Source organism: Otolemur garnettii, unplaced genomic scaffold (assembly GCF_000181295.1).
Source record: "Otolemur garnettii isolate 467f Iridium unplaced genomic scaffold, OtoGar3 scaffold00288, whole genome shotgun sequence".
Taxonomy (NCBI): domain Eukaryota; kingdom Metazoa; phylum Chordata; class Mammalia; order Primates; family Galagidae; genus Otolemur; species Otolemur garnettii.
Window position 1 is genome coordinate 794,156 of NW_003852683.1, and position 18,071 is coordinate 812,226.

Sequence of the window (18,071 nt, forward strand, 5' to 3'; positions counted from 1 at the left end):
AGGCAGGAGACTCGCTTGAGCCCAGGAGTTGGAGGTTGCTGTGAGCATGATGCCATGGCACTCTACCCAGGGGGATAGCTTGAGTCTCCGTCTCAAAAAAAAAAAAGAATACTGGCTGCGATCTTCCACCACTGAGCTGGGCAAATAGAAAAAATGGCACAGAGCTTTTCTGCCAGTCTCACATTGCCTTTTATTTTGACTCAACATTCAGTCTGTTGCTGTAAATCTTTGATTGTTTTTCTTTTTCTGTTTGTTTTTTTTTTTTTTTTGAGACAGAGTCTCACTATGTCACCCTTGGTAGAGTGCTATGGCATCACAGCTCACGGCAACCTTAAATTCTTGGGCTTGAGCAATTCTCTTGCCTCAGCCTCCCAAGTAGCTGGGACTACAGGTGGCACCACAACGACAGCCTGATTTTTTGTTGCAATTGTCATTGTTTAGCAGGCCCAGGCTGGGTTGGAACCCTCCAGCCTCCATGTATGTGGTGGGCACCCTAACTACTGAGCATGGGTGCCAAGCCTGATTGTTTTTCAGACTTCTGTAAAACAAATTTTTTGACAGTTTTTGTTTCAGTTTTGGTTGTTTTTTCAATGTTTCTATGGAGGGATGGGCCCTTGGACCTACCTACTCTACCATTTTTGTTCATTGGGAATTTCCATAATGGACTTAGTCTTGTGTTTGTTTGCTTGTTGTTTTTTGTTTGTTTGTTTGTTTGTTTGTTTTTGAGACAGAGCCTTAAGCTGTCCCCTTGGGTAGAGTGCTGTGGCATCAAAGTGCACAGCAACCTCCAACTCCTGGGCTAAAGTGAGTCTCCTGCCTCTGCCTCCCAAGTAGCTGGGACCACAGGCGCCCGCCGCAACGCCCGGCTATTTTTTGGTTGCAGCCGTCATTGTTGTTTGGTGGGCCGGGGCTGGATTTGAACCCACCACCTTAGGTGTATGTGGCTGGCGCCTTAGCCACTTGAGCCACAGACGCCAAGCCTGTTTGCTTGTTTTTTTGAGCCTGGGTCTTGCTGTGTTACCTTGGCTGGAGTGCAGTGTCATTATCATAGCTCACTGCAGCCTCAAACTCCTGGGCTCAAGTGATCCTCCTGCCTAAGTTTCCTGAGTAGCTGGGACTACAGGTGTGTGCACCACCATGCCTGGCTAATTTTTATTTCTGTAGAAACAGAATCTTTCTGTGTTGCCCAGGCTGGTTTTGAACTCCTGGTCTCAAGTGATCCTCTAGCCGTGGTTCCCTAATGTGTTGGAATTACAGACATGAGCCATCATGCCTGGCCTGTTGCTGATCCTTTTTTTCTTTTTTTTTTTTGGCTGGGGCTGTGTTTGAACCTGCCACCTCTGGCATATGGGGCCAGCGCCCTACCCTTTTGAGCCACAGGTGCCGCCCTGTTGTTGATACTTTTTAGAAAGAAATAAACTGATGTAAGTCCAAATTTAGTTATAATCTCTATTCCATTTCCCTTCTTCCTTCTGCAAGGATAGCCATTCTTTCGAATTAGTTTTGTAAATGCATATATACCCCAAAATAATATATAGTCTTGTTTTATGTATTTTAATTTCTTTTATATTGACTTTCTTTCATTGTTTCTTTAACACAGCAATGGTTAGTGAACATAGTGTGTTTGGTAATGGTGCTTAAGAATTTGTGGAAATTTTCTTTATGGCTTTATATATGGTACATACGTGTATTTTGGGAATGGTACTCTGCTTCTAGAGAACAGACCTAGCTGCTTAGTGGTATTGTGGCATCATATTGTTCTGGTTCTCCTTTCCCATTCTCCTGTCGCAGTCATCCCCACTTCTTCACAGAAAAAAGACATAGTACCTGTACATCTAGAATCTTAAGTGCTGGGTTTTTTTTTTTTTGTTTTTTGTTTTTTGAGACAGAGCCTCAAGCTATCCCCCTGGGTAGAGTGCCAAGGCATCACGCTCACAGCAACCTCCAACTCCTGGGCTCAATCGAGTCTCCTGCCTCTGCCTCCCAAGTAGCTGGGACCACAGGCGCCCGCCACAGCACCCGGCTATTTTTTGATTGCAGCCGTCATTGTTGTTTGGCGGGCCCAGGCTGGATTCGAACCTGCCACCTTAGGTGTATGTGGCTGGTGCCTTAGCCGCTTGAGCCATAGGCGCCGAGCCGAATCTTAGGTTTTGTAATCCCAGGTTATAAAAGGTTCTGGGGCCCCAAATACAGGGACATTTAGAGCTGGCCTTGAGTTAAGGTGCATGCACAGCAGCCATGGTAGCACCTGGACTCAGAGGAGATGTCTACTCAAAGTGAATTTACTCTTCAGCCAACAGGTCCTGGCACAATGAGGAAGGCACGTCATGTGAAGGAAAAGAGGTTTCAGGACTTCGGTATCATCATTCATAGGGACACCATTACTACAGACTACGATTTCTAATGAGAAATTAGTACAATTCAAGAAGAGACTACGGACACAGCTTCCTAGTTACTGGCCATATGCCAATAAAAGAAGAAAATGATCAAGGCCCAGGTGACTTGTTTGTTTGATTCTTTCTTTCATTATGGGATTGATTTCTGGAGAACTTTAAATCAGTTGAATTAAATGGGAAAGTATAAATTGGTAAAGCAGTATTTGTGCAGGAATAAATGTAGACTCTTAAGTTTACTATCTAGACGAAGTAGGATCAGGAATACACATACATTGTTCATAGATATGGAGTCATAGACATATTTGGTGGTTGTCCCTAGTTCTTGATACAGAACTCCTAAAACCCTTGGAATTTCCTGAGTGAGAAGGGTGATGGGAGCCTCTTTTATTCTAATGAGGTGACGCTTGGCAGACCCCTAGATAACTTCAGGATGAAAGCTGGTGACCAGAATAAACAAGCCTTGATTAGAAGCATAGAACTTTAATCTGTACCTCCAACCTCCTCCAGGGAGGGGAAAGGGGCTGGATATTATTTGACTTCAGTCACCAGTGGCCCATGATGTGATTGATCATGCATATGTAATAAACAATAGGGTTTGGAGAACTTGTAGGGTGGTAAACATGTTGAGATGCAGGGTGGGTGGTGTGTGCATGGATGTCTATGCCATCCTCATACCCTGCCATGCCCTGCCCTGTGCATCTCTCTCAATTGGCTGTTCCTAAGTTGTTTCCTTTATAATAACCTGATGATAGTAAAGTGCTTTCATGAGTTCTGTGAGCTGTTCTGATTAATTACTGAGCCTGAGGGTATGTTGTGAGAAGCCCCAAATTTGTAGTGCAGTTGACAGAAGTATGAGTAACATGGAGACCCACACTTGTGGCTGTTGTCTGAAGTGGGGTTGGTCTTACAGGACTGAACCCTTAACCTGTGGGGCCTGCCTGTAGCTCAAGTGGCTGGGGCACCAGCCACATACACCAGAGCTGGTGGGTTCAAATTTAGCCCAGGCCTGCCAAACAACAATGACAGCTATAACCAAAAAATAGCTGGGGATTGCGGAGAGTGCCTGTAGTCCCAGCTCCTCCGGAGGCTGAGGCAAGAGAATTACCTAAGTCCAAGAGGTGGAGATGCTGTGAACTGTGATGCCACAGCACTCTACCGAGGGTGACAAAGCAAAACTCTGTCTGTAAAAAAAAGTAAGGTTAGTGAGATATCACCTAACCCCAGTGAGAATAGCACACATCACAAAGTCGCAAAGCTGCAGATGCTAGCACACATGTGGAGAGAAGGTAACACTTTACACTGTTCTGGGACTGCAAACTAATATAGCCTCTTTGGAAAGAAGTGTGGAGAATCTTCAGAGAATTCAAAGTAGACCCTCCATTTGATTCCACAGTCCCTTTACTAGGCATCTACCCAGAAGAAAAAAAATCATTTAACCATAAGGACATTTACACTAGATTGTTTATCACAGCTCGGTTTACAATTGCCAAGATATAGAAACAACCTAAATGGCCATCAACCTAGGCATGAATTAATAAACTGTGGTATATGTATACAATAGAATACTATTCAGCCATAACAAAGATGGAGACCTTACATCTTTTGTATTAACCTGGATTGAGTTGAAACACATTCTTAGTAAAGTATCAGAAGAATGGAAAAGGCAAGTATTCAATGTACGCAATACTAATGTGAATCCAGTAGACTAATACGTGCCCACACAAGAGGAAAACCTGAATTCAATTCAAAGTGGGAGGAGGGGGGAAGAGGAAGAGGGAAGAGGATTGGTGTGTTCTCACTTAGTGGGCACAATATAAGGGTACATGGAATACTTCCTGGGTGCGGGACACAACTATAATAGGGACTCTAATAAATACAAACATTGTAACCTAGTTGTTTGTACTCTCACATTAATCTGAAATAAAATAAAATAAATTTGGTATAAACCATGTGTAAAATGTTTATAAAGTTTACAGTAGTAAATGGTAATGTCCTAGGCCTTCACATTCACTGTCCAGCTCACTCAGAGCAACTTCAGTCCTGTAAGCTGCATTCATGGTAAGTGCCCTATACAAGTGTATCATTTTGTCTTTTATACCAGTGGTATGCTATATCTTTTGTATATCTAGATATACTTAGATACACGAGTACTTATCATCATCTTATGGTGGCATGTAGTATTCAGTACAGTAACCACTGTACAGGTTTATAGCCTGGGAGCAATGGTCTCTACCATGCAGCCTAGGTGTATAGCAGGCTCTACCGTCTAGGTATGTAAGTGCCCTCTGATGTTTGCACAATGATATAATTGCCTAATGACATCTTTCTCAGAACACATCCCTGTTAAGCTGTGTATGACTGTGTGCGTGTATATATGTATATGTATGTATCTGTATGTGCATATATATCTTACAGAAGTATTTATCTCTTTTTTCTTGGAGACATAGTCTGATTTTGTCACCTTGGATAGAGTGTAGTGGTGTCATAGCTCACAGCAACCTCAAACTCTTGCGCTCAAGTTATTTTCTTGTTTCAGTGTCCTGAGCACCTGGGATTATAGATACCTGCCACAATGCCCAGCTGATTTTTCTATTTTCCATAAAGAAAGGGTCTTGCTTCAGCTCAGGCTGGTCTTGAACTCCTGAGCTCAAGCAATCCACTGGCTCGGCCAGAATTATCCATCTTATTGCTTAGATCTTTGGATAGCACTATGCCATGTATTTCCTTTTTCATAAACTAGTCTGGTAAGTGCTAAACTTTACTTATCCTCCATGTTTGTTAATCTATCTTTTGTATATTATGTCATTTTTTCCTTGTACATTTTGGGTAGTTTCTTCAAATCTACTTACCAGTTTACTGGTTATCTCTTCAATGCATGCTGCTAACACACCTGATAATGTAAATGTAAGTAATTGTTAAAATATGTATGTTAATGGCTTTTAAGCAATGCTAGGTATTTTCTTGGTCTGTCTTTTTTTTTTTTGAGACAGAGTCTCAAGCTGTCGCCCTGGGTAGAGTGCTGTGGTGTCACAGCTCACAGCAACCTCAAACTCCTGGGCTTAAGCTATTCTCTTGCCTCAGCCTCCCAAGCAGCTGGGACTACAGGCACCCACCACAATGCCTGGCTATTTTTGTTGTTGCAGTTGTCATTGTTGTCTTACCAGGTCAGAGCTGGGTTCAAACCCACCAGCCCTGTTATATGTGGCTGGTGACCTACCCACTGAGCACTACCTTTAGTCCATCTTAATAATACTGGATTTTTGTTTGTTTTGTTTTGTTTTGAGACAGAGTCTCACTCTGTTGCCCTGGGTAGAGTGTAATGACATTGTAGCTCACAGCAACCTCAAATTCTTGGGCCTAAGCAATCCTCTTGCCTCAGCCTCTGGAGCAGCTGGTACTACAGGTGCTCACTACCACACCTAGCTAATTATTCTATTTTTAGTAGAGACAGGGTCTCACTCTTGCTTAGGCTGGTCTTAAACTCCTGTGCTCAAGCAATCTGATTACAGGTGTGAGCCACCACACCCACTCTTAACAATACTTAATATTCTCTTGTTCGGGTGGTGCCTGTGGCTCAGTGGGTAGGGTGCCAGCCCCATATACTGAGGGTGGCAGGTTTGAACGTGGCCCTGGACAAACTGCAACAACAAAAAAAATAGTGGGGTGTTCTGGCAGGCACCTGTAGTCCCAGCTACTCGGGAGGCTGAGGTAAGAGAACTGCTTAAGTCCAGGAGTTGGAGGTTGCTGTGAGCTGTGATGCCACAGCATTCTACTGAGGACAATAAAGTGAGACTCTGTCTCTAAAAAAAAAAAAAAGCATATATATATATATACTTTTGTTCCTTGGACGTATTTTTGAAAGATTCTTTTATTCCTCCTAGCATATAAAAACTTGCTGTTATAGTGTCTGGAGTTTCTTCATCTTTAATTCTAATATTGGGCATGAAGATTCATGGTGAATGTAGGAATATGCTTTATTTATCTTGATATTTAGTACCTGGCAGATAAGTGCTAAGAAATAAGAAAAAGAGTATAAGCAAGAGAATTAAATGATTGGTTCTTACAGGAACTTATGATTTTATTAACTGATGAATAACTGCACAATTGCAGAATATTTTGCTAGAGGGTGGTGCCTGTGGCTCAGTGAATAGGGTGCCGGCCCCATATACCAAGAGTGGTGGGTTTGAATCCAGCCCCAGCCAAACTGCAGCAAAAAAAATAGCTGGGTGTTGTGGCGGGCACCTGTGGTCCCAGCCGCTCGGGAGGCTGAGGCAAGAGAATTGCCTAAGTCCAAAAGCTGGAGGTTGCTGTGAGCTGTGATGCCGTGGCACTCTATCAAGGGCAACAAAGTGAGACTCTGTCTCTAAAAAACAAGAATATTGTGCTAGAGATGGATTTTGCTTCTATCACAGTATGTTTATTTTTTAAATCACAGCACCTAGGTATGTAGATGTAGCCTATATGGTGAAAATGAGCAGAACAATGTCCTTTGTATTCCATAGCAATAAAAGAGAAATACTCCATATTAAGCAGGATCTTGTTTTTATAGGAATCATTGACCCTGGAAGATGTTGCTCTGGAGTTCACCTGGGAGGAGTGGCAGCTCCTGGGCCCCACTCAGAAGGACCTGTACCGGGACGTAATGTTGGAGAACTACAGTAACCTGGTGTCAGTGGGTAAGGACAGCTGTTCCATGTCATTCAAGGGAGCCTGTCAGTGGACTTTCATTCCTTAGCTTCTGAAAGTTTTGGTGGGCCTGTGGTGCTCTGAAGTGGTAGTTTTTACAAACTCCTTTATGGTTCCAGATAAGAGTAATAAGGTGCCCCCTTTGGAGAGAAAAGCCTTTGCTTTGCAGACACATATTATGTAGTTCCTAATATAGAACATTCACCCCATGTGGACAGACCACGGCTTAATTCTATGAGCTTGAGTCTTCTGTCATTTCCCTTGAACAGGATATCAAGCCAGCAAGTCAGATCCATTCTCCAAGTTGGAACGAGGAGAACTATGGACAGTAACAGATGAAATCCACAATCAAATCTATCCAGGTGAGTTGGTGAGAGCCAGCAAGGAGGACAGCAGAGCTAGTCACATGCTGGTCCTTCAGAAGCATCTCAGCCACTCCACCTATTCTGCTCCCCATATAACTATTTTTCTTATAGGTGTTGAAAGGAATGTCTACCTCTTGATCATGTCTTGGATTTCATCACTGTTTATTTTAGCTAGAGCTTAATTTTTTTTTCCTAAAGGTTTCTTTTTTAGGATTCTCAGGTCTCAGCATTTTTCTCCCATCAGAGCTTCCCTGACTGTTGTTTCTACTTCTCTTGCTATGAGATTCCACCTTCTATGTTTCTTCTTAAAAAGAGATCTTGTCTTCTGATGACTGCACCTTCCTACACCTTTTGATTATATTGCTTTCCTTTCCTAACATCCACCCCCATCTTGGACTCTATCTCCCCAAAGTCACTTTGTTGCTTTGAAGATATCTATTTCTTTAGCTATCTTTTCTCCTACTCTGAGGTCTTCCAGTAGTTCTGTTTTCCATATTTTTGCTCTCTTCTCATATCCTTTAAAATTTTCCCTTCATTTTAATGACTTGAACTTATCTCTCTTTTGAGACTCTTAGTTTGACATCTCCCTTAATATTTTCTAACTTTCATAGAAAGTTAGACACAACTTGGCTCAGTGTCTGTAGTTCAGCGGCTAGAGTGCCAGCCACATACACCAGGGCTGGTGGGTTTGAACTCAGTCTGAGCCTGCCAAACAACAATAGCAATTACAACAACAACAACAACAAAATAGCTGGACAGGCACCTGTCTTGTCCTAGCTACCTGGGAGCCTGAGAATTGCTTAAGCCCAAGAGTTTGAGATTGCTTGAGCTGTGACACCATGACACTTTACCCAGGGTGATATAATGAGACTCTGTCTCAAAAAAAAGAAAGTTAGACACAACAAAACTCAACTAAAATATATGGTTTCACTATATATTTTACCTACCTCCATGGTAACTCCTTGAGTCTATCCTGGCCACTGTGGAATTACCTCAAATCTTTCCTCCCTCAGCTGTCTTATTTAAAGTGTTTGCTTTTCTGGTTGTTTCTTTTGTTTGTGTGTTTCGTTGTTTTTTTAAATTTCTCATTCTCTTTGAACTGCATTAAAAAAAATTTTTCTCATTCTCCGTTTCCAGCCCAATCTAGATCATTAAACCTCATGCCTACTTTGCATAATTGCATTATAGAATTGTTAATTATACACATCGCTTTCATTTCTTCTAAATGATACTGTTAGATTAATTAAATGGAAAATTCCAGAACTAAACAATTTATAAGTTTTAAATTGCACACCAGTTTGAGAAACAGGATGAAATTTTACACTATCACAGGACACTGTATATGCTGCCTGCATGTTTAGTCACTTAATAGCCATCTTGGATATCAGATCTGACTGTTGTATCACAGTGCTTGTATTCACGTAACCCTTGTTTTACTTAATGTCTCTAAAATGCAAGAGTGTGATGCTGGCATGTTGTTACAATTGTTGTATTTTATTAGTAGTTATTGTTACTCTCTTACTGTCCTTAATTTATAAAGTAAACTTTATCATAGGTATATGCTGTAGAGGAAAAAACATGATATTTATAGAATTAGGTATGATCCTGACTGCCGTGCCTTGATTTTCCTTTCTTTTTTCTTTTTTTTTTTTTGGAGACAGAGTCTCTCTTATTGCCCTGGGTAGAGTGCCCTGGCATCATAGCTCACAGTAACCTCAAACTCCTGGCCTTAACCGATTCTTTTGCCTCAGCCTCCTGAGTTGCTGGGACTACAGGAGTCCACCGCAAGGCCCGGCTATGTTTTTCCTTTCTTAACATTATAGCCAGACCTCTTCCTCTTCCTTCTCCACTATTCCCTCAAACCGCTTTCCATAATTTCTATCTACCTTCTTTCATTGCTTCCTTGTTCAGCTTTTCTCAATTTAGAGTGTCTGCTCAGAGAAAATAAGGAATATAAATTTTTTTATTTTTGCCAACACCTTGGTTTCAAGGAATGTCACCATCATCAGCATGATGCTTGATCCATAGTCATAATTTAATGATTTGTAGATTCTTATTTGTATGACTATGTTCCTCATCATTTTGAAAAAAATAATGGTATAACTACTGTGGTCCAGTGCTAACAGCAAATTAATTTATTGTTCAGCATCCTTTACATGTTCACATTTAGAAAGCAGCTAAACCAGTATTTATTTATTTTGAATGAGCTAGTGTCGTTTATATACTGGCTTATTACGTTTTCTTTTCTTTATTTAAATTGTGTTTTATCCTTGTCCAAGTGGCAGTGAACATAATCTTCTTGGAGTTTTAAACTGACATAATAGTGTGGTCAATAAAAAGCCAGCCTACACAAAGATAGTTTTATTCTGTTCTATGCTCATAGAAAGACTTATTATTCTCTTCATTCCTAGAAATCAAGAAAGTTGACAATCATCTACAGGTACACTCACAGAACCAAAGATATCTGAATAGAGTGGAGCATAATAATGCATTTGGAAACATCCTTCAACAGAAAAAAAGTAATATTCCTTTAAAGCAAAATCATGACACATTTGACTTACATGAGAAAATTTTAAAATCAAATTTAAGTTTAATCAACCTGAACAGAAACTGTGAAATCAAGAATTCTATTGAGCTTAATGGAGATGAGCAATCCTTTCTCCATGACAAGCATGAGCAATTTCATAATGAAATGAAATTGCCTCAATGTGGAAATTTTATGAATATAAATTCACAACTCATTAAGCATCAGAGAACTGAAAAGATAGATAAACCTCATATATGCAATGAATGTGGGAAGGCCTTCCTCAAAAAGTCTCGCCTCATTGATCATCAGAGAGTTCATACAGGAGAGAAACCTCATGGATGCAGTAAATGTGGGAAAGCTTTCTCCAGAAAGTCCAGACTCACTGAACACCAAAAAACTCATACACGAGAGAAACGGTATGAATGCACTGAATGTGACAAAGCATTCCGTTGGAAATCACAGCTCATTGCACATCAGAAAATTCACACTGGAGAGAAACCCTATGTATGCAATGATTGTGGAAAAGGTTTTATTAAAAAGTCTCGGCTAATTAATCATCAGAGAGTTCATACAGGAGAGAAACCTCATGAATGCAGTCTGTGTGAGAAAGCATTCTCTAGAAAGTCCAGGCTTATTGAACATCAGAGAACCCATACAGGAGAGAAACCCTATGAATGCACTGAATGTGACAAGGCATTCCGTTGGAAATCACAACTTAATGCACATCAGAAAACTCATACAGGGGAGAAATCATATATATGCAGTGATTGTGGGAAAGGCTTCATTCAGAAGGGCAATCTCATTGTACATCAGCGAACTCATACTGGAGAGAAACCTTATGTTTGCAATGAATGTGGAAAAGGCTTCATCCAAAAAGGCAATCTCCTTATACATCAGCGTACTCATACTGGAGAGAAACCCTATGTATGCAATGATTGTGGGAAAGGTTTCAGTCAGAAGACATGCTTAATATCTCATCAGAGATTTCACACAGGAAAGACTCCCTTTGTATGTAGTGAGTGTGGAAAATCCTGCTCACATAAGTCTGGTCTCATTAACCATCAGAGAATTCATACAGGAGAGAAACCCTATACATGCAGTGACTGTGGGAAAGCTTTCAGAGATAAGTCATGTCTTAATAGACATCGGAGAACTCATACAGGAGAGAGACCCTATGGATGCTCTGACTGTGGGAAAGCTTTCTCACACTTGTCATGCCTTGTTTATCATAAAGGAATGCTGCATGCAAGAGAGAAATGTGTAGCTTCAGTCAAGTTGGAAGTCTCAGAGAGGCACAGCTCATCACGTACAAGTGATCTTATTCAGGATAAAAACCCTGCTAACATGGTGACTGTGCAGATGCCTTCTGTGACTGCTCAGACTTCATTAAATAACAGTGAGTTCCAGACCAATAGCAGTGTAGCCATTGTGGGACAGCCAGTTGCTAGATATTCGCCCCCAGCAAACAACAGAATTTGCACAGAGGAGAAACCTCATGAATGCATTGAATGTGGTAGTGCTTTTGGTGATCAATTACATCATAATTTATGTCACAAAAAACACACAGGAAAAAATTTTGGCACTTTCAAGGTGGAAAACTCTTTAGTATAACCTAGCTCATTATGACTATGTGGCTAATAAGCATATAAAATGAGAACAAAATAGTGTGAATGGAGAAACTAGAAAAGTCTTTTATAGGAAGATAGACCCTATCCATCTGGAATCTGTCTTCAGTGATTATATATCACACATCATCAGTGACCTCATAGTTGGTAGAAATAAAATTATGGAAAGGAAAAGTCTTTGCTGAGACATAAGACCTCAGTAGATGTTAGAAAGTTGATGCAAGAGACAAACTGTTAGAAGACTTTTGTAGGCCATGAATGTGTCAGGGTTGTCAGTAGTACATTGTGCCTCATCAAGTGTGAGAGGAAATCATATGGAAATAAAACTATGAAACACTAACATCTTCAAAATAAGAGAGCACATGAAACAAACCCTATGAAGATGAATATTTCAAAGATTTATGCATAAGTCTAACATCATTATACAGCAAGTAATATTTTATTGTAGGACAATATACCTTGAATCAAACTCCTAGTTGGTATGTAATTGACTCCTTAGTTAAAAGGAGATTGTCAACTGGGTGTGGCTGCTCATGCCTGTAATCCTAGTACTCTGAGAGGCCAAGGTGGGCACTTGAACTCAGGAGTTTGAGACCAGCCTGAGCAAGAGGGAGACGCTGCCTCCAGTAAAAATAAACTAGCTGGGTGTTGTGGCGCATGCCTGTAGTCCCAGCTACGCAGGAGGCTGAGGCAAGAGGATCTCTTCAGCCTAAGAGTTTTAGGTTTCTGTTTCTGTGAGCTAGACTCAGGCCATGGCACTGTAGCCTGGGTGACAGAGTGAGACTCTGTCTCAAAAAATAATAATAAGAGGTTGTCTGTGTTGCATATCATTGTGTTAACCAATGATATGTAACATTATAACATTATCATTATAACACAATGTACCCTTCCCCACTTTTGGTATGAGTCTTCTACTTCCAGACAAGACCATAATATGATTAGCTCTTGTATTTTTTTGATTACTAAATTTATTATTTTAGACTCTGAAATCCTTCAAAAGGAAACTATGAATGTATTTAATTCTATAATATAGCATAACATGTTTCATTGTGTTTGAACTTACAAGTACTACCCTAGAGGAATGAAGTTCAAAGTTCATAGATAACCAATCAGCTATGCTGTTACCTTATAAGGTAGTTTTCACCCTAATCCCATGGTTTGTTTTATCGTTGGTATACATGACACTCAAATGTTTTCCCTAATTTATTCCATTTATAAGAACTGTAGGTGATGGCATTGATGAACAACATTTTGAGCAAGAACTTTTTAAAGCTATATTCTATGTATATAGCAGTTTTACCATACAGCAAATGAATATACCTATATTAGCTGAAAGGGACATACAGTATGAGGATCAAAGTGTCTGATATTTTTTGTTAAAGAGACATTATTATTTAGAGTGCGAAGGGAAAAGACACAATTGTACTTACATAAGATAGGATATGAAAACTTTTTTAAAAATGTCCATGTCTTATCTCTACCCAGATTTTAAATTCCCTGATAGTTTGTAGGTAAATGTGTATTCCCTGGCACCTAACTATAGAAATCAATTACATGTATATTTGGAAGGTGAATGTTGATGCATGATTGACCCAATGGACAATCAGTCAAAATTGTCTTTATAGGAAAGGGGCTACACTACCGGAAAGAAATTCTAACGATCAGTATTCTAAACCTTTTCTTAAAAAGTCCTAGACAAGGCCAGGTTTCACGAACTAGCACAAAGAGTAAATGTACCAAAGTGGGAGTGGTGGGGAATGAAGAAAATAAGACACATACAAGACAAAGATCACACAAGAGATCAGGATGCTATTGGGAGGTCTGGCACAGCTGATGACTGCAGCCAGCACCTAACTGTGTGGACAGCTTTATTTATATAGTATCTAAACAAGTTTGCTTATACTAACAATGTTGCAAATCAGCAGGGAAAGTGAGTGGCAATATTTTCATCTTACAAGGTTGAGGGGAAGTAATAGTACCTGGGGTAAAGATTAAGGACAGAAGGCTATGTGCTTTAAGTATACAAAAGCTATGTGACTTATGGCAGACAGAGCAAGGAGAAAGGACTATTGCTATTTTAAGAAGGGAGGAGAAGCAGTTGGGGGCCGTTCCTTGAATGTGCCTCCCAGGCTGTGGGGTGTCTTGCCACCTCACAGTCCACATCTCCCTTTTTATTTCTAAGTGCCAATTTGTGAACAAATGATTTTTAGTTGGAGGAATTGCTTGACTCTGATTCTGCACAAGATTAATAAGAAACAATAGCTGTGAAAAGCTTTTTTCTGTGACTAGCTGGCCACAAAATTGCACAACATCAGTTCTTTCATGGGTCAGTTTCTTCAGTTGTCCCATGTTGGAGGCTTCATCTTGGACATCTTGGCTTGGCAGTAGATCATTTGGGATATCAATCTCTGCTTCTTCATTGATGGCACCGAAATGTCTTCTGGGTCCATGTCTAAACCATCATTCAGGGAGCCAACAAGGGCTGTCAGCTGTTCTAGGAGACACACAAACACGTCCTCTCCCACATATTAGAACAGGGTCAGGCCCCTGCCAACTACCAGTTAGAGGGTGCTTCCATAGCACCTCAGAAAGTTTAAAATTGGGTGCATTACAAAATTGCTCTGCTGCTCTGTGCCTCTGAGTATCAACATTTTAAAAATGTAAAAAGAGCATGAGAAAGAAGATTATGAGGTGCATTGGTGTATACCTCTCACATTTATAACGTATTCAGCTGAAGAGTGCAGCACTATTCTTTATAAGGGAAGCCAGCATTTCATAATATGGAGATGAAACCTGTTTTGGTGTCGTGCTCAAATGTACTGATTCTAAAGGATGCAAGAGGTCTCAATAACAAAGCAGTAGGCATATGAGAAGTAGGAAAAATTACTAGATACAGGAAAACAGGGTCAATATGAGTGACTTGTGCTCTTTGCAACACATGGTCAACCTTGGTTAGAGCTTTTATTGCAGTGGGTTTTGAAGAAAGAAGAGGAAAGGTTAGTTGGTCCTTTAAGAATGTTAAAAAGGGGTTTTAAGTCTACTGAAGTAAATTTTGTTGTTGCTGTTTTTGAGAGTTTCACTATGTCACCCTCGGTATACTGCTGTGGCATCACAGCTCACAGCAACCTCAAACTCTTGGGCTTAAGCAATTCTCTTGGCTCAGCCTCCCAAGTAGCTGGGACTACAGGCACCCGCCACAATTCCCAGCTATTTTCTGTTGTTGTTGTTGTTGTAGTTGTTTGGCAGGCCCAGGCTGGATTCAAACCCACCAGCCCCCCTGGTGTATGTGGCTGGCACCCTAGCCACTGAGCTATGGGTGCTGAGCCTCCTGTAGTAAGTTTTAATGAGGGATGGAACCAATTAATATCTCCTAGTAATATGTTTTGGGGGGCTATACATAAACAAAGGCAGTCAGAGAGTCCTGTAATTGGGTGAGGATAATGGTCAGAATAAAAGATTCAGGGTAGGCAGGCAAAATGTTATGCATATAATGAATAATGTAAGCAGTAGGAAATTCTTGGGACCATGCACTTGATTTTTCCTGGGGGGAGTCAGTACATTGATTTTATCATTCTGTTTATTTTATTTTATTATTGGTTACAAAACCTAAGTCCATATACAAAATGAGGAACACATTTAGATGCCTCTTTTGAAAGAATGTTTTAGTCTTTTTTAATTGAGTTTAAAAAAAAGTAATGCAATTTTTAAACACTATTTTGAAAACTTAAAAGTGCAGCAATATACTTAGTTTCCTTTATCTATGAAATAGTGCAATTCTAATTCAAAACTGATAAGCTCATAACAAATTGTCTTTGTACTACTTGATGCTAAAGTTTACCTATATGTTAGTTTGCACTTAAAATACAAGAGGAAATAGGAATTATTGTTACGGTAGTGGCCCAATTTTAATTTTTTTTTTTTTTTTTGAGACAGAGTTCACTGTGTCACCCTTGGTAGAGTGCCTTGGTGTCACAGCTCACAGCAACCTCAAACTCTTGGGCTTAAGTCATTCTCTTGCCTCAGCCTCCCAAGTAGCTGGGACTACAGGCACCTGCCACAATGCCAGGCTATTTTTTTGTTGCAGTTGTTGTTGTTTAGCAGGCCCAGCCCTAACCACTGAGCTATAGGCACTGAGCCCCAATTTTAATCTTAATGTGTGCAAATTTTAAAATGTAACTGTTAGTTAAGTATGGAGAGTTCAGAAGAAACTAAACAAGAAGGGGTACAATTCATAATATTAAAAAGATTTGGACGTTAAGGGTTTCACTGAAATTTGTGATTTTGATTAGCTTTGACTTTGTTATTCTTACTTTTAGAGAACAGTACACAGTTTCAAAAAATTAGACTATATTTGTTTGAACAGGATGCAGTTACCATATCAAGCTTGAACTCAAATTTTGGATAAAGAAAAAGAAGGCACGGCTAGGTGCAGTGGCTCATGCCTGTAATCCTAGCACTCTGGGAGGCTGAGGCGGGTTGATTGGCTGAGCTCACTGGTTCGATATCAGCCTGCGCAAGATTGAGACCTTCTTTCTAAAAATAGTTGGGCATTGTGGCAGGCGCTTGTAGTCTCAGCTACTCAGGAGGCTGAGAGAAGAGAATTGCTTGAGCTCAAGAGTTTTGAGGTTGCTGTGAGCTATGACACTATGGCACTCTACTGACGGTGATTAATGAGACTCTGTCTCAAAAAAAAAAAAAGAAAAGAAAAGAAAGAAGAAGAAAAGGCACAGTGACCTTCAAGTCAATTTTATGTGCACAAGAGTTAAAAAATCTGAGCCACCTTAAAAAGAAATTGATTCTAAATTTATAAAATCTATAATCAAGAGGCTAAACCACTATATTAAAACAGATTTTCTAGTAAGTAAAAATCTTGTAGTTTAAATATACAATTGTGTCCACTTTAGGTAAAAGATAAAAACTCACCTTGACATACAAATATTTATAATGAATGCACCCCTGCTATATGTAGTTTATCAGTGGAAACATCCCGCTGATTCATAAGGTCTGATGGCATCTGTTTCATTTTTATTATAGTAAATACACCCCTCACTAAGAAGTTAGTTTACATATTCTCTTTTTTTCATATCAGTGCATTCGGAAATCACACCCAGTAAACAAGAGTAACAAAACTATTTCTGTGACAGTATAAATTAGTTTTAACTTTTTCAAATCCATATTCTTTCATTAATAACTGGGTCAGACAATTTATCAAAAGCAATGATTTGACATAGTAATACCAGATTTTGCAGAATTACTTACTGCAAGTCAGATGTATATTAAGTAAGTGTAAATAAGTTCAATATATAGATCCCTGTCTGAATCTTTTAATATGTGAAGATGATTTTAGAGTAGGATCTGAATTACTTTCCCAATAGTCAAAGAATAAAGTTTTATGACACTTCTAAACAGTTGCTGGTTTGTTGCCAATCACATTGTAGTAAACATAAAAGTTCCACAGATTAAATCCAATATAAATCAACCATCTGCAATTATCAAATGAAAACAAAAAATATTAACTCCTGAAAGCTGAAAGCTTCTTTTTTTTTTTTTAACATCTATTACAAGGAAGTGGGGTGATGAGCGTGGTTTCTCTTTGGCTACTTCCTGCGGATAGAGGGGCAGCGTGGACTACCTGTAAGGAAGATAGGAGGGATGTAGATTATGATTAGTGGGTTATCTCAGTTTTGAACATGTGAGAGTAACCAGGCATCCTGAGAAAAGGCATAGAGAAAAGGAAAAAATAGGGAAGGAATGTTACACATTCACTGGGAAGTTGGGTGCGAGGTATCCTGGTGAGTGTTAAGGTGGTGGGGGAGAGTACTTGTGATTCCCAGTGAGAGTCCTCCAGTGTTGGAAGTTTTTCTGCAGGGTACAATTTTATTTGGGATTGGTGTCAACTAATTTGTTGAGGCCAATAAGCATGATCTGAAGAACTAAAATCTGCAGCACCTCTAGGGTGAGGTAACAAAATAGAACTAGTGGGGTGAAAAGGGAAAAGTAAAAGCCAAGCAATTTTCATATCAGGAGAAATGGCAACAATGTTCTGAGTAGTATGAGCCATGACTTTAATCTCTCCCATATAGTCAGAGTCAATCACTCCTGGCAAAACAAATCTTTCATAGGCATAATGCGACATCCTAAAAGGAGGCCAACTGTATTATTGGAAGAGGTCTAAATGTGCCAGTAGGAATGGCTTGTGGACTCATTTCAGGTTTTAATATGTGTCTGGTGGAGGTACTGAGGTCCAGTCCTGCACTGTCCTTGGTTGCTCTGGACAGTTAGGAGATTGCAGAGGAACCGCTTGAGCTTGCAGGAGTGGCAGAATTTGTTGTGAGTGAAAGTACATTGTCCCTATTGTTTGCCAGGGCTGGGGTTGGCACCATGGTCTGTTTCTTGAAATGGAATGTCCATTAGCATCAGATTTAGATCTGTACTCACTAGCGCAGTGTTTGCCATGATGACACTGAGGACA

General features: G+C 40.0%; 1 protein-coding gene across 2 annotated transcripts in view; it reads left to right on the top strand.

Annotated features, from left to right (window-relative positions):
- ZNF613 (zinc finger protein 613) overlaps window positions 1-12,136 on the top strand; it is a 15,732-nt gene extending 3,596 nt beyond the window's left edge. For both annotated transcript variants that reach the window (XM_023508911.1, XM_003803256.2), the window contains 4 exons: window positions 2,294-2,497; window positions 6,946-7,072; window positions 7,352-7,444; window positions 9,859-12,136. In XM_023508911.1, the coding sequence (XP_023364679.1) occupies window positions 2,483-2,497; window positions 6,946-7,072; window positions 7,352-7,444; window positions 9,859-11,585 (1,962 nt within the window). In that variant the 5' untranslated portion in view covers window positions 2,294-2,482 and the 3' untranslated portion in view covers window positions 11,586-12,136. The remainder of the gene's footprint in view (window positions 1-2,293; window positions 2,498-6,945; window positions 7,073-7,351; window positions 7,445-9,858) is intronic.
- The last annotated feature ends 5,935 nt before the right edge of the window (window positions 12,137-18,071 follow it).